Source organism: Pogona vitticeps, chromosome 13 (genome assembly GCF_051106095.1).
Source record: "Pogona vitticeps strain Pit_001003342236 chromosome 13, PviZW2.1, whole genome shotgun sequence".
NCBI classification, from domain to species: domain Eukaryota; kingdom Metazoa; phylum Chordata; class Lepidosauria; order Squamata; family Agamidae; genus Pogona; species Pogona vitticeps.
This window is the reverse complement of record NC_135795.1, coordinates 748,652-761,700: the sequence shown is the minus strand read 5'-3', so window position 1 is coordinate 761,700 and position 13,049 is coordinate 748,652. Positions and strand designations below refer to the sequence as shown.

General features: G+C 50.4%; 2 protein-coding genes across 5 annotated transcripts in view; one reads left to right on the top strand and one right to left on the bottom strand.

Annotated features, from left to right (window-relative positions):
* The window catches only part of ARHGAP17 (Rho GTPase activating protein 17), a 40,381-nt gene extending 38,477 nt beyond the window's left edge, over nt 1-1,904 (bottom strand). For 3 of the 4 annotated variants that reach the window (XM_078381419.1, XM_078381418.1, XM_078381420.1), the window contains exon 1: nt 1,483-1,631. In XM_078381419.1, the coding sequence (XP_078237545.1) occupies nt 1,483-1,628 (146 nt within the window). In that variant the 5' untranslated portion in view covers nt 1,629-1,631. Of the gene's footprint in view, nt 1-1,482; nt 1,632-1,671 lie in introns of those variants that run through there. The other variant, XM_072982651.2, reaches the window with a different exon arrangement.
* A 315-nt stretch (nt 1,905-2,219) lies between these two features.
* On the top strand, nt 2,220-11,967 carry LCMT1 (leucine carboxyl methyltransferase 1). The gene is made up of 11 exons (XM_020804838.3): nt 2,220-2,451; nt 2,854-2,945; nt 3,126-3,247; nt 3,957-4,033; nt 5,263-5,324; nt 6,319-6,421; nt 8,591-8,711; nt 9,493-9,594; nt 9,877-9,968; nt 10,803-10,900; nt 11,260-11,967. The coding sequence occupies exons 1-11, from the start codon at nt 2,357-2,359 to the stop codon at nt 11,280-11,282; spliced, it is 987 nt and encodes a 328-aa protein (XP_020660497.3). The 5' UTR covers nt 2,220-2,356; the 3' UTR covers nt 11,283-11,967.
* The last annotated feature ends 1,082 nt before the right edge of the window (nt 11,968-13,049 follow it).

Sequence of the window (13,049 nt, the reverse complement as noted above, 5' to 3'; positions counted from 1 at the left end):
GGCCGAATCAGGATTGTACAAATTGTGTAACGAACTTCATAAGGTGATGTGTGTGAAGGAACTGTTTCCAGTCTGTGGTCCCCTTCAAATGTGCCAGGACCCCTCAGGGGACCATATGGGCCCCCACAGAGAATGGCTGCTCTAAACTGCACCATTAACAACAGGTTTACATCTACAGTTAGCAGACAGGATTCAATGGCGCATTTCCACAGCATCTCACTGCTTCAGCAATTCCCCACTCCCACCTCCAGCCCTTTGTTTTTTGAGGGCTATAGCAGAATAATGAGAAAAAGGAAGTACCAATGACATTGGAAAGGCAATACTGAAAAAATACAACAATAAAAGTTAAACAGAAAACAACAGTTATCATTTATATATCACTTGGGAGCAGGTAGGTTGCTAAAAAAAAAGCATAATCATTCCATGATCTTTATAATATAAGCCTGTAAGATAGGACAGAATTATAACCTCCAAGCTGAAACAGGAGACTGGGAGGGAGAAGGCAGAACAGGTCCCATGATTCACGGAAATGAAAATATTTGGTATTAGGCGCTTCACCTTCATTTGAAGCACAGCATCCTCCTTGTATGACCAAAAACTGGGACAAATCAAAGCATCCCTGAATCAAAACACTTCCTTCTTCCTCTAATTTATATTTATCTTACCTAACAGTTTATCTGCTCAGGAATCTAAGGTATTAAGAAGAGGGATGAGACAACACACGCAGGATTTTTAGAGGAAACAAAACAAGAGGAATGGGGTGTTCCACAATGTACTAGAAATTCAGAGGTAATATTAATTTTACTCCCCAGTGCCCCTTGACCAGGTAAATGCCAAAAGAGATTACAATTGGGGTCACAGATCTTTCTCTCTCTGGGATACGATCGTGTATTTCAAACAGATTTTTTTTAATACGGAGCCTTCCCTCAGTAACCAGCTACCTGTATGTGATTTTTAGGTGGACTTTCAGACATAAGTGCTTTGATTGGATTTTTCATTCCTACTTGTGTTTCCCATGTTTGTGCTTTCCATTCCTCAGAGTGACTTTTTATATACTGTATATATTTATTGTTCTAAGCTTTAATATTGCCTGTTCATGATGTAAGATGCCCCTTTACTCATTGCCTTTTAATGATGTCAACCACCATTGAATACCCATCGCTTTCAACTTTAAAATACCGCCTTTCACTTGGGCCCTTTTCAAGGAGAAAAACTGGAGTGAAGAACATTTTAAATAAACAAAATAATGAAGGCAACCATGAGAAGAACAAAAAAGGAGAAAACAGGTGCCCCTCCAAAGGAGAGCACAATAGCAAAGAAAGCAGGGGGAAATTGGCTTTGATTGACTCGACTGCATTTTAATTAGCAGAGAGTTTACTTGTTTGCCAACGCCTAACTCGAAGGCTGCGATTTTTGATACGGTGAGCCGCCTTGGGTCCCCCTCCTCGGGAGAAAGGCGGCCTACGACTGAATCAAACCAACCTGGGCGTCGCTCCTGCTGCTTTTTTCCGGAGGTGCCTCAGCGCAAGAGGGAAGGAAAGAGGTCGCCCGGCCACCCTCCGGTCCCGCCAGAACCGGGGTGGGGGGTGGGGAGGCACTCCTCCCCCTCCCCCTCCCCCCGTCGCCATGGCAACCCGAGCCCTCTCCCTCCCTCCCTCCCTCCCTTCTCACCTGCCCACCGTCTGGTTGGCCAGCTGCTTCATGCGGTTGAACTGCTTCTTCATGATGGCGGCTGAGCAGCGGCGGCGGCGGCTCTAGCTCCCCTTCCCTCCGCCTTCCGGCAGCCCCGAACTGGCGCCGCCACCGACAGCCTGACTGACTGACGAAGGGACGCCCGCCCGCCTGCCCGGCCTCTCTCAGCTCCTTCGGGCTCGCTCGCTCCCACCCACCTCCCCTTCCACCGGAAGCCGCCGCTAACTTCCGGTTCTGCGGGCTCCCTGTCTCGTCGGAGGCCGGAAGTCACCTGACGCAGGAGGCCGCATCTAACCATAGAGAGCGAGCGGGTAGAAGGAGGGCCGGCGCTCGCCGCGGTCAAAACAAACCCTGACGTCACGGGGGACGCTAGTGTTAGACTGTATTTTTTCCCTTCGGTTTCCTTCCCGGCCGAAGGCTCCTCTCTGCTTTGATTGGGTGCAGCTGAGAGGTGACGACGCCACCGCCCAATGAAAAGAGCGGGTGTCTCTGGGGGAGGGGGCGGGACGGTGCCAGTCGCCCAATAGGCGCCCGCGTTGGGGGCAGGTGGGGGAAGCGGCGCTCTGAGGTGATCCGGGCGGCATGGCGGCGGCGGCCTCGCTTTCGTTCTCGGGCCACTGAGCCTCTTCTCTTCCCCCGGTCCGGCCTCCCCTTCTTCCCCGCCATGGCTGCCGCCTCCCGGGACCTGGTGGGGGTGTCGGCCGCCTCCTCCGACGAAGCCGTGCGGGGCACCTGCGACGACGCCTCCCAGTGCAAGCGGTGGGTCTGAGGGAGGCCGACGACGACGACGAGGGGGGCCCGGACGGGGCCGTCACCGGGAGCCCCCTTTCCGCCGGCCCGATATGTGCGTGTGGGGGGGGCTCCCTGGCCTGCTGAGGGGGAGGGGGCTCGTGGACGGCGACTCCCAGGGGAAGCTACACACACACACACACACACACACACACACACACACACACACACACACACACAGAGAGAGAGAGAGAGAGAGAGAGAGAGAGAGTGAGAGAGTGAGTGAGTGAGTGAGTGAGTGAGTGAGTGAGTGAGTGTAGGCCTTCCATTCTTAGCTTCCCTTAACAGGAGCCGCTTTGAATTTGCCTAATAAGTCCTCCTGGTCTAGCATAAAATACCTGAAAGAACGGGGTCTTTTCATCTCCTCATTAGATATGCTGTCAATAAGGGCTACTGGAAGGATCCTTACATCGAACATTTTGTGAGGCAGCCGAAAGAGAGGAAGGCACCTGAAATCAGCCGTGGTAGGTATGGTTGGGGTCATCGGGTTCGCTCGTGTGCAAGTAGGGGCTAGGTTAGTACGTTGGCATTTACTTGTTGGAGGGGCGGGAATGCCAGGAGGAAGAAGGTAGAGGTTTTTTACTGGAAACTGTAGGAACTGTCAGGCAATTGGTATTTTCCTGACAGTGTTCTTTTCGTCTTAGGATATTATGCCCGTGTCCAGGGAGTTGGTCGCTTGCTTAAGGCTTTCTTAGAGAAAACTGAACACAACTGCCAAATTATAAACCTTGGTGCTGGCATGGATACCCTTTTCTGGAAATTAAAGGTGATAACAGCTTATGATGATAATAAGGTAGCAAGGGCTGCATGACTCTAGAGTGACCTCTAGAGGCTTCTTCTGAAAGCCTTTTTCTTTTTCACTGAAATTGCAGGCAGCAGGGTATGTTTTTTAATTCTGCGTTGTGTAGGGGAGGCAGAGTTTCTTCAGCAAAAAGTTAAGCAGTGAGGTATAATTCTCTGAAGAGTGATCTGTCCAGTTGCTTTCCTTATTCCACTTCACTCAGGTACAAATGAGGCACACCAGGTCTAGGTAGTCCCAGAATTCTCTCTGCAACACAAAAGCATTTCCTCAACCTATGGAAACAGTTTTGGGGGTGGGAGAATTAGCTTCAAGAGTAAATGAAGCCTGAACTCTCACTAGAACCTAAAGTGACTACACTAAGGTTATTGTGCTTTATCGTAGAAAGAAAAGACTCGCTGGAAAAGGCAGTAATGATAGAAAAAGTTGAAGGCTGAAGGAAAAGAGGAAGATCTAGCATAAGAGGGATTGACACAATAAAGGAAGCCATAGTCTTAAGGACCTAGAATAGACAGGACTATTACGAGACTTTTTGAGGGTTAATTTATAGGGTTACCATAAGTCAGAAGCAACTTGTTGGCACATAAGGGTAAAACCAATAAAGCTGAGGGACAAATCATTTGCTTTCGCCCAGATCACTTTCAACTGATAGTGTAGACTTTTGTTTCCTTCTCAGGATGAGAATCTGCTTCCTAGAAAATACTTTGAAGTTGATTTTCCGACTATCGTCACAAGGAAAATTCATAATATCAAGTAAGTTCTTTGGTGTGTGCTGGATATGAACTTGGGTCAAATGATTATCATTCACATTTCTCTAAAGAAGGAAATGTACGTTCAGGAGGGCATCCATGTGAGATGGAACAGAGTAGGTCCCAGTTTATGGTATCTCTGGTTAGTTGACACATCTATCATGAAAGAGGAACATGTGAACATTGGGGAAGGGCTGTGATTAGTTTGGCACACATATATCTTCCTCAGTTCTGGAAAACTTCCATCGGCCAACATTCTGTATTTAGCTGTAGTGGTGCCCCGCAAGACCATGTTAATTCATTCCATTGAAATCGCTGTCTTGTGAAAACATCGTCTTGCGAAAAGCGTTTCCCCATTGCCTTTTTTATTAAAAGTACCCAAGGTGATAAATAAAAAAAAATCCACTATGAATTTGTTCTAGCTAGCAAAGTCACGTTTAACAGAGCAGAGCTAGTGTATCAGCTTTGGGGGATTGGCTGTACTGAGGCAGATCTGAGGTAGGCAATAGCAGTTGTTCGAAGTCCATTTGCTTTGTTTACAATTGGTTTTTTAAAACATCCCCTGGGTTTCCTGCTGCCTAAGAACTGCTTCTTGTTACATGAGTTCCCAGAGAGGTCGCCGCATCTGTCTGCTGAGGCAAAAACAAGAGACGGTTGTGGCTCTGTAGTAAAGACCCAACGCGTTCTGTTTCTTCTAGGAAGTCTTTGTACGCTCTTGCCCACTCTTTGGATTTACTCTGGCTCCGCAGAAGGGAGCTGCGCTCCACAAAAGGAATTATGCCAGATCAAAGCATGTGGGAGTTTGAGGTGCCAGGAAGTTGTTGTTCATTTTTGTTTCTTGTTCCTTCTGGAGAGGGAGATCCAGAAGGCTCAGTGGGTTGCCTGCTTTTGGAAAGTGGAAACAGAGCAGCCTGGGTGCCCCTGGAGTCCATTCTGTTCCTGCCACCTTGTCCGTGCTGCAGTCCCTGCCTCCTTTCTCTCTCTGTTCCTCTCCAGGTTGTCTCGGGGGGGGGGGACACCCTTCTCTCCTGACCATCCACCCACCCACTTGTTTCTTGCAGGGCCCATTGCTCACTTCACATGCACTGCAGTCAGGCCTAGTGGGCTCTTCCCAGTAGAGGGCAGTCACAGCCTCCTCCCGCTCTTTGCATGCTTCATGAAAGAGGAGGAGGAGGTTCCCGAGGGCTCACTGACTCCTTCCTCTCCCTTCCTTTTTGTCCTTCTCTCCCACAGATCCAAGCCTCCCCTGTCAAAACCAATTACGGAAACCCATTCAGGAGAGTCTCTCCTGATAGGTGAGTTGTTCTTAAAATCCATCTGTAAAAGTGCCATTGCCAGAGCTACTTGGCCCTCCTCCCTCGGTTCTGCCGTGTGGGGATTTTGTTAATATTTTTGGGACTGTGCTGGAAGGAGAGAATCTAACTTTTCCTCTGCTTTTCACCAGCCCCTACTATACACAGCATCCTGAAATGTGCTGGCACTCTCTTGACAAAAGAGAGTCAGCTAGGCATTCTTTGCTCTCCCCATCTTTCAGTGCAGGCTCAAAGTTTGTACGCTCCGCTCCTGTTTGGTGCTTCTCTTGCGCTGCTTAGAAAGGGAAGCGGCCAAGTGTTAAAAAGCATCCAGGTGGACAAGAGCAGAAGCTCTTTGACGTCTCTCCTCTGCAGGGTGAGGGGCAAGGGTGAAAAGGGGAAGCTCTCTGGCAAATGTCAGGTTGAAGACCCGAGGGTGCTTTTTTTAATGATAGCGGGCGTAAAACTCTGAAATGGTCTGTCTCAAATATTAAAGGATCCTTTTGGGATCAGGAACCTAGTTGGGTGTTTTATGGTGGCTCTTAATCTGGGATCCCAACTCTTGGTGGCTTATTGCAGTAGCCTTGGTAGAGGGGAACATATCGCAGAAAGACAGTTTTGATTCTGATCTTGGGGAAGAATCAGTGGATGCTTTTTCTTCGTGGTTCAGGATTACTCTCAGCATCCAGCTTTTGGGTTGTGATACCACAACTCGGAAGTTGGGTTGGTCATCCTCCTCTTAGAACTGGAAGGGACCCTATGGATCATCGGGTCCAGCCCGTCCCGGTCTCTCGTAGCCTAGCCCTTCCTCACAGGGTTGTTGTGATGTTAAAAGCACAATGGAGCAAAGCGGCATTGCTTGCTCCTTGGTGTTCACTGAAGTGAAGGTGGGTTTTATATAACAAACCGATAGCTAAAGTCTAGCGCCTCTTCTGTTGGGTTTAGAGTTTTAGCCTTTAGCTTTCTAACCTCTGTTAATCTGCCGATCCCTCCACAGATGCTCACAGTCTGGACTCCAGTCGATACGCCATCATTGGTGCAGATCTCAGAGACCTGCCGAAGCTGGAAGAAAATCTGAAGAAATGCAACCTGGATGCACAGTAAGAGCAGAAGTCAAAGACACTCTTGTTTTACAAAGCTTTAAGTGCTGTTAATGGCATTCAGATCCACGAAGGGAAGGCAACCCTTCCTATACTGCGTTGAACTTTATTGTGGCATCAGTTGGGTTCCTCTGGTCAAGTTGTGGCCTTTGAGAGGGGCTTGTTTCTCCACATGGTTTTGCAGGGCTCTGGTGATTTCTGGGAGGAGGTGTGAGACCAAGTGGCCCACGGTTGTGTGCTGCTTAATGTGGCAACTGCAGTTACACTCAGAGTATAGCATCTGTTTCTCTCCAGATGCTGTGCTTCCTCTGCATTCACGTCTGCCTTTTTGAGATGCCTTCCCATAAGGGATGAGGGAGTGCCGATTCCTCCCTGTTTCCCCTCTGGAGGGTTGCCCAAATGTACACCTCAAGCTCCGAAATGCCTGCCCATAGCTTTGACTTCTTTGTAGGCTGAGAAGCGCAGGAGGATGGGCCCTCCTGGTGGCCGGGCAGCAGGAACGGCAGGAAGCAAATTCATAGGCAACTCAAGCAGTGCAGAGCTGCGTTGATTTGCCATCTTTTTATCCCACTGGTTCTCCCACCTCCCTCCCACCCACTCACACACTTCCTTAGCATGGATCTCTTTTTGCTTCTAGCTGTTCATTCCCCCCCCTTTTTTTTGCTATGAATATTGAAAAGTCACCTCATGAGAAAAGTTACTCAGTTATTGGTATACCACCAGTGGTGTTGGGGGGGCTGTTCCTTGATTTCAGGCTATTGATGAGGGAGGAGTAATCCAGCCAAACCTCTTTCTTGTATCTTTCTGCCATGTTCTGGTTATAGAGCCCCTTGTGCTGAACTGCTTGATTTCTGCCTGATGGGGAGACTCCACTCTGTCACGTGGGTTTTTAAGTCATTGATAAGCAGGATGTTCAGTCTCTAAAAAGTTCCAGCTTCAGGCCTTGTGGGGCCGGAGGAAACTTGACATCTTGGGAGAACCATGGCCGCTGGAGGAAACTAAGACCATGATAGGATTTTCCAGAAGGAAGCTGCTAGTGCAGACCCTGTCAGCTCCCAAAGTCCGTGGTTGTCTTGGAGATGGCAAAAGGACCCTCCTCGTGCATGTGTTTCAGGAGAGGAAAGCCCTGTGAGAACACCCATATTTGTCTTTTGAAGGTGGAGAGTACATCTAAGTGCAGAAACCCCTTTCCTTCGTCTCCAGCACACCCCCTCTTAGTTTCACACTCTTTGCTTCACACCTGTCTCTCTCCTTTCTCCCACTGGGGGACCTAAGGAAGCTTACAAAACAAGTAAAACACAAGCTACAATGAAAGCACGCAGTAAGTTGTATATTAAAATGCAACTGGTTGTGTAATAATGTTGAGAAGAGTTTAAAACTAGCCCAAATCCTGTCGCAGAATCATGCACACGAGCACTTCTAGTGTTTGGAGAGCCATATACCAAGAACACCTTACTGCACAACCAGTTGTGTGAGCCAGACAAGTACACATCTTGGGGTTGGTGGCTCACTAAGGAAATGGATACCATTAAGGACACGTGGCAAGTGATCTTAACTGGGTGAGGCTCTCTGGTCCATAATTCCTGTTATAAACTGAATTGTGCCACAGGAGTCCTTGCTTCTTCTGAATGGCCAGAGGATCATACATGGTTCAGAAAGAGAAGCCTTCAAAGTTCTTTACCCCCATTCAGTTAGAGCCGGGCAGAGATGACTAATCTCAAACCATTCAGGTCTTGGTTACATAGGTCCTTCCCTAGAAAGGCATTAAGAAAGGGGGGGGGGGAGGTCACTTGTCTTCTCAATTTAACTGCAGAAGGTCTGCTGCTGGCATCAGAGCATGCTGTCTGCTTCCTGAAGACATTTCATCCTGGGCCCTGTCTGTTGTTGCAGTGGCAGATTTATCCCGTAGCACTGCTGTCTGGAAAGGAAATCCCCTGAGTCTGTTGTGAGCGCTAAGGCAGTCCTGTGGGGGGGGGGGGATCCATGTGAAGCAGTCCTGCTGTTGTAGTGCTGCAATATGCCGGTCTCTGGAAGGGCAGACGGCTGAGCCAGCTGTCCCTTCCCTGGGTCTCTGGAGATCCTGGTGCCAGAAGGAAAACAATCTGACCTCTGTCCCCCACCTCTTTCTCTCTCTCTCTCTCTCCCCCCCCCCCAACCCTATGTGGCAAGGTTGCCGACTCTTCTCGTGGCAGAATGTGTGCTGATCTACATGACTCCGGAGCACTCTGCTCATCTCCTCAAGTGGGTGGCCGGCATGTTCCCGACAGCCATGTTTATCAACTATGAGCAGGTAGGTTGGGGTGGCTGTTGTTTCCCCATGCCTTTGACAGGGCAGAAACCCCCCAGGCTTCACTCTCCCTGAGGAAGTGGCCACGGAGGTAGAATTGCAAGGCCAGAATCGCAAGCCTCCCGATAGGTGGCCTGTCAGAATGCAGGGCTTCTGAAGGAAGGCGAGGAGGAGGAGGAGGGACACTTATAGTTAGTGGGCGGGCCGTCCCTCTCCCCCACAGCCCAACAGCAAAGATCCTTTTACGTCGTACTAATAATCTTTTTATGGGGAAGAATAGCTACTGAGTCAGAGGTGGTTGAACCTCTGGAAGCCGCATTGTGAGCGGTCTTATGTAACTTTATGAAATGTTAATTGGTTGACGCTTCCAGAGGGTTGGCAGTTTGAGTGGCGCTGCGAGCCACGTCCACATGAAAAGGAGAAACTGCTGGATGGGGGCGGAAATGCAGATGAGCGATTAGATACCCTAATTTTGAATATGAATCCAGGTGGAGGTGGAAATGGAAGCCGTGGGAGAGGTCCCTAGCGATCCCCTGGAACAAGCTGTTTCTGATCACCTTTCTAACATAAAAGGAAAGAAGAATAGGGGCCGGGTGTCTGTGTGTTCAAGAATCAAGGTGGAAGGAGAATTTTTGCTTATGGGTCTGGTGGGGAAGAAGTATATCGGCCTGAGACTTTCTGAACAAAGAGGGAGGGTGAGGGGTAGGAGTGCGAGTAGATCGTACTGGTTTATCTGGCAGAAGTCTTGCCTCCCTTCCAAGCCGCTCTCTGGCGTCCTTTCCAGGTGAATATGGGCGACCGCTTTGGGCAGATCATGATTGAGAATCTGAAGAGCAGGCAGTGCAGCCTGGTTGGGGTGGAAGACTGCAGATCTCTGGATACCCAGGTCAGGCTTTCTGGATGGGGCTCCCCAGCCCTCCCATGGGGTGGGAACTGGGCTCCAGACCTGACTGTCCCACCAGCAAACCTTGGCATGGCACTGTTTTAGACTACACCCCACAACGTTGCACGGGGTGGTCAGCCTGTGTGGGTTATGCCTTGGTTCCAAGGGTCCCTGCCCCCTCCTCTCTCTCTCTCTCTCTCACACACACACACACACACACTCTTCTTTCTTGAGATGGAAGAACCTGGTCTTAAAAAAAAAAATCTCACTGTCTTTCATCCACAGAAGGAGAGGTTCTTACTCAGCGGTTGGGAGACAGCCAATGCGATAGATATGGTGACCGTCTACAATTGTTTGCCCCCAGAGGATGTCAGGAGGTGAGTCCCTTACACTGGCTTCTCCACCAGAGGAAGCCTGCGGTGCCTGGCACCTGTTTTTCTCTCTTGCTGGTCAGGGTGTCAAGGCCGTGCGCTAGGCTGGGACGACATTTTCATCTCCTCTGTTGCAGACAGAATGGCAAGCAACGTCAGCCGCTTGTTCTGGTATTCTTTCCAGAAACAAACGAACAAACAACATCAGGAGCAAAATAGATCCCCTAGATGGCGGTTAATTTTGGCAAATGGGTTACCTTTCTTTTTTCTGTCCTAGCTGCTTCATTTTGTTCAGTCAAGAAAAAAAAAACCCTTGTGACTTTTTGGAATAAATCATGATGGCCCAGATCCCATTCAGTAAATGACACCTGTGCAAGGGAGCGGAGAAACATCACCAGCAGGAGAGTTTGCTGGTCATAAGAGTTACCTGGCTTCTGTGCAGCTTCTCCACAGTTACTCCTACGGCGGTCCATTTGGGTGACCCCTCCCTTACCTGACAGTCCTCCCTTGGCTTGGTCTGGCCCCTTGCCTCCCACTGCTTGCGACTCTGATGGATTCACTTGTGCGCCCATGGCCTGCCCATCTCCCACAGGGCTCCAGGCAACAGGCCAGAGGTGCCTTCTTTTTTTGGTCACATCTGGCTTCATGGCTGAGGAAGGATTGGAACCCAAGGATTGAGCTGAGTTGGGGTTTGGAACCCAAATCTCTCTGGAGATTTGGGTCCAGCTGTCTTCCCTCCTCCTCCCCCCCTCCCGGATCCCTCCTGTGGATTTCTTGGGTCAGAGGTTTCTCTGCGTGCCTCTGTGTCCACCGCTGTCCTTCCTATCTGCTTCCTTCCAGGATCGAGGCACTGGAGTTCCTTGATGAGAAGGAGCTGCTTGAACAGCTCATGCAGCACTACTGCCTGGTTTGGGCTACCAAGGACTCCCAGAAACTGGGTAGGTCCCCTTTGCTTTGTCGTCTTCGGTCCTACTTGAGGGTTTGGGAAGGGCCGGCCCAGGCGCATCCCTGCTGTACCTAAGATTACAACGCTGAGCCCCCAGCCCGGCCTCTGCCAGCTCTTCCCCATCTCTTCCGACCCTTCTTGGAAGGGTAGGGATCACTCGTACTTCCCCGAAAGCTGGATTCCCATTTTCAGAAACCTGCCGTTGATTTTTCTGAGTTCTTTAGTCCCTCAACCCACCCACCCCCTTAAACTCCTGGTCTTTCCACTCCAGGGTCCCGATCCAATTCGGGTGGGCTGACGCCATTGCCTGCCCCCCCTTGCCCCCTTTCTTGGTCTTCTCTTCCCATGCAGGTCTTGCGGAGATTGCCCTGTAACCCATCAGCTGCCACTGTCGCAAGGTGAGCCTGCCGCCTCCCCTTCCGGTGGGGGTCCTGCATGCGCTTGCTCCCTCCGGCTCCTCTCCAGGGATGGCGTCTTCTGTCAGGAGAACGTTGGCAGTGCAGCCGGTGCAGGGGTAGCCCCTCCATCCCTTCCTGCCTTTGACGTCACGCTGCCTTGTGAATGAATGGCCTCCTCCTTTTGTGAGAAGCTGAATCACAGCCGAGTCTCTCCCCACATTCATGGAACTGGTTTTTTTAACAATATTATTATTATTATGGACCGAATCTATTCCTGTCCTCAAGTTTAAAAGGAGGAACGGCCAGGTTTGCTTGGCCCCCTCTTGTCTCGCCGGGCCCTTGAGGACTGGACTGGGAGCGAAGGCGGGGGGGCCGGGGGGAGTGATGTCGGTGGATGGTTAGTTCTCAGCTGCTCCTGGAGTCTCCTCCTCCTCCTCCTCCTGTTGTGTGTCTGCCTTTCCTGTCGTGGATTCTTGCTGGTGGTCGTTCTCCAGCGCCCCTTGCAGTCGGGATTCTTTCTCTTTGGTGGAAACCTGATCTGTTCCATCAATGCTGGCACGAGCCCTCCGGCTGCACCTCGTCCCCCCACTCTGGCTGCGTGGAAACGTGCACCGAATGGGCCTCCAGCAACGATGAATAAATGGTGGGATCTTTTGTCATATGTCTTGCTTTGTGTCTCCTTGCGTCTCGGTGACTTGGGCATTATTCAGGTGTTCATTTGTGCTCATGTATGACGCAGTGGGTGGGTAGAGGAACACGGTGTGTGTGTGTCAGCCACCCTCCCCAAACACCTCTGCGTTCTCTCTAACATCCTGTGGCATTGAGCTCAACAAGTCTACAGAGGGCTGTGATGAGCAGGCAGCTGAGAGGGTGGCATTATCCTTCAGACCTTTCTTTCTGTTGGCCCTTGTTTCTGTTTTCCAATCAGCGGTGTCCTCCCCCTCCCCCTTTTTTTTCCTTGTTACCATTTGTGGTTTGTAGTTAGAGGGCTAAGATTTTGGGCACCTGCTGTTTATATGCAGAATTTCAACCTGTAGCAGGGTTGGGAAACAAAGCCACACAGATCTCCTGCTGACCAGTCACAGAAGAAAGAAAGCTCCTTCGCAAGTCACGGCCGTGAGAAACGCTCCCACATGAACCAGCCGGGGTCTTCCGTCCTTCCAGCAGGGAGGGAGGCTTTAAAAGCCAGCCTGGGGGTCTGGTGTAGTTTGACCCTGACTTGTGTTCAGGAACCTGTGTTTTAAGAAGGATGACCTGTTTCAAACAGCAACGCCTAGTGCAACATCTTTGGGGGGGATAAACATATCTTGCAATTCTAAAAATTTCTGCTCAGCATATCTTATTAATCCCTGGAAGTAGCTAAAGCGACTTCATTAAGCCTCTCACGTGCACTCCAGCGCATCTTCTGAATTCAGCCTCGACCCTTTCCACTGGCCTGTGGCCACCCCTGCATCCACCAGCACTGTGCAGACATTACCAAGGATGGCAGCACACCGGGCCAGCGCAGCATGACAGCGATGGCCTTTTGCTCCTATCCTGGAGATGCGGATTTACCTGCTCCGAGCAAAACAGAATCTCTCGAGGGCTTACACCAGCACTGGTGTAAGCCTGAAGCTTAGCATTGTGGTGGGGAGGGCTCTCCCCAGCCCCAGTATTATTTATTTTCAAGATGAGCAGATGCAGGCTGGGGCTGAGTTAGACTGTGGGCGCTGTGTCCTAATTTCTGCTCAGCAGATGGGATGC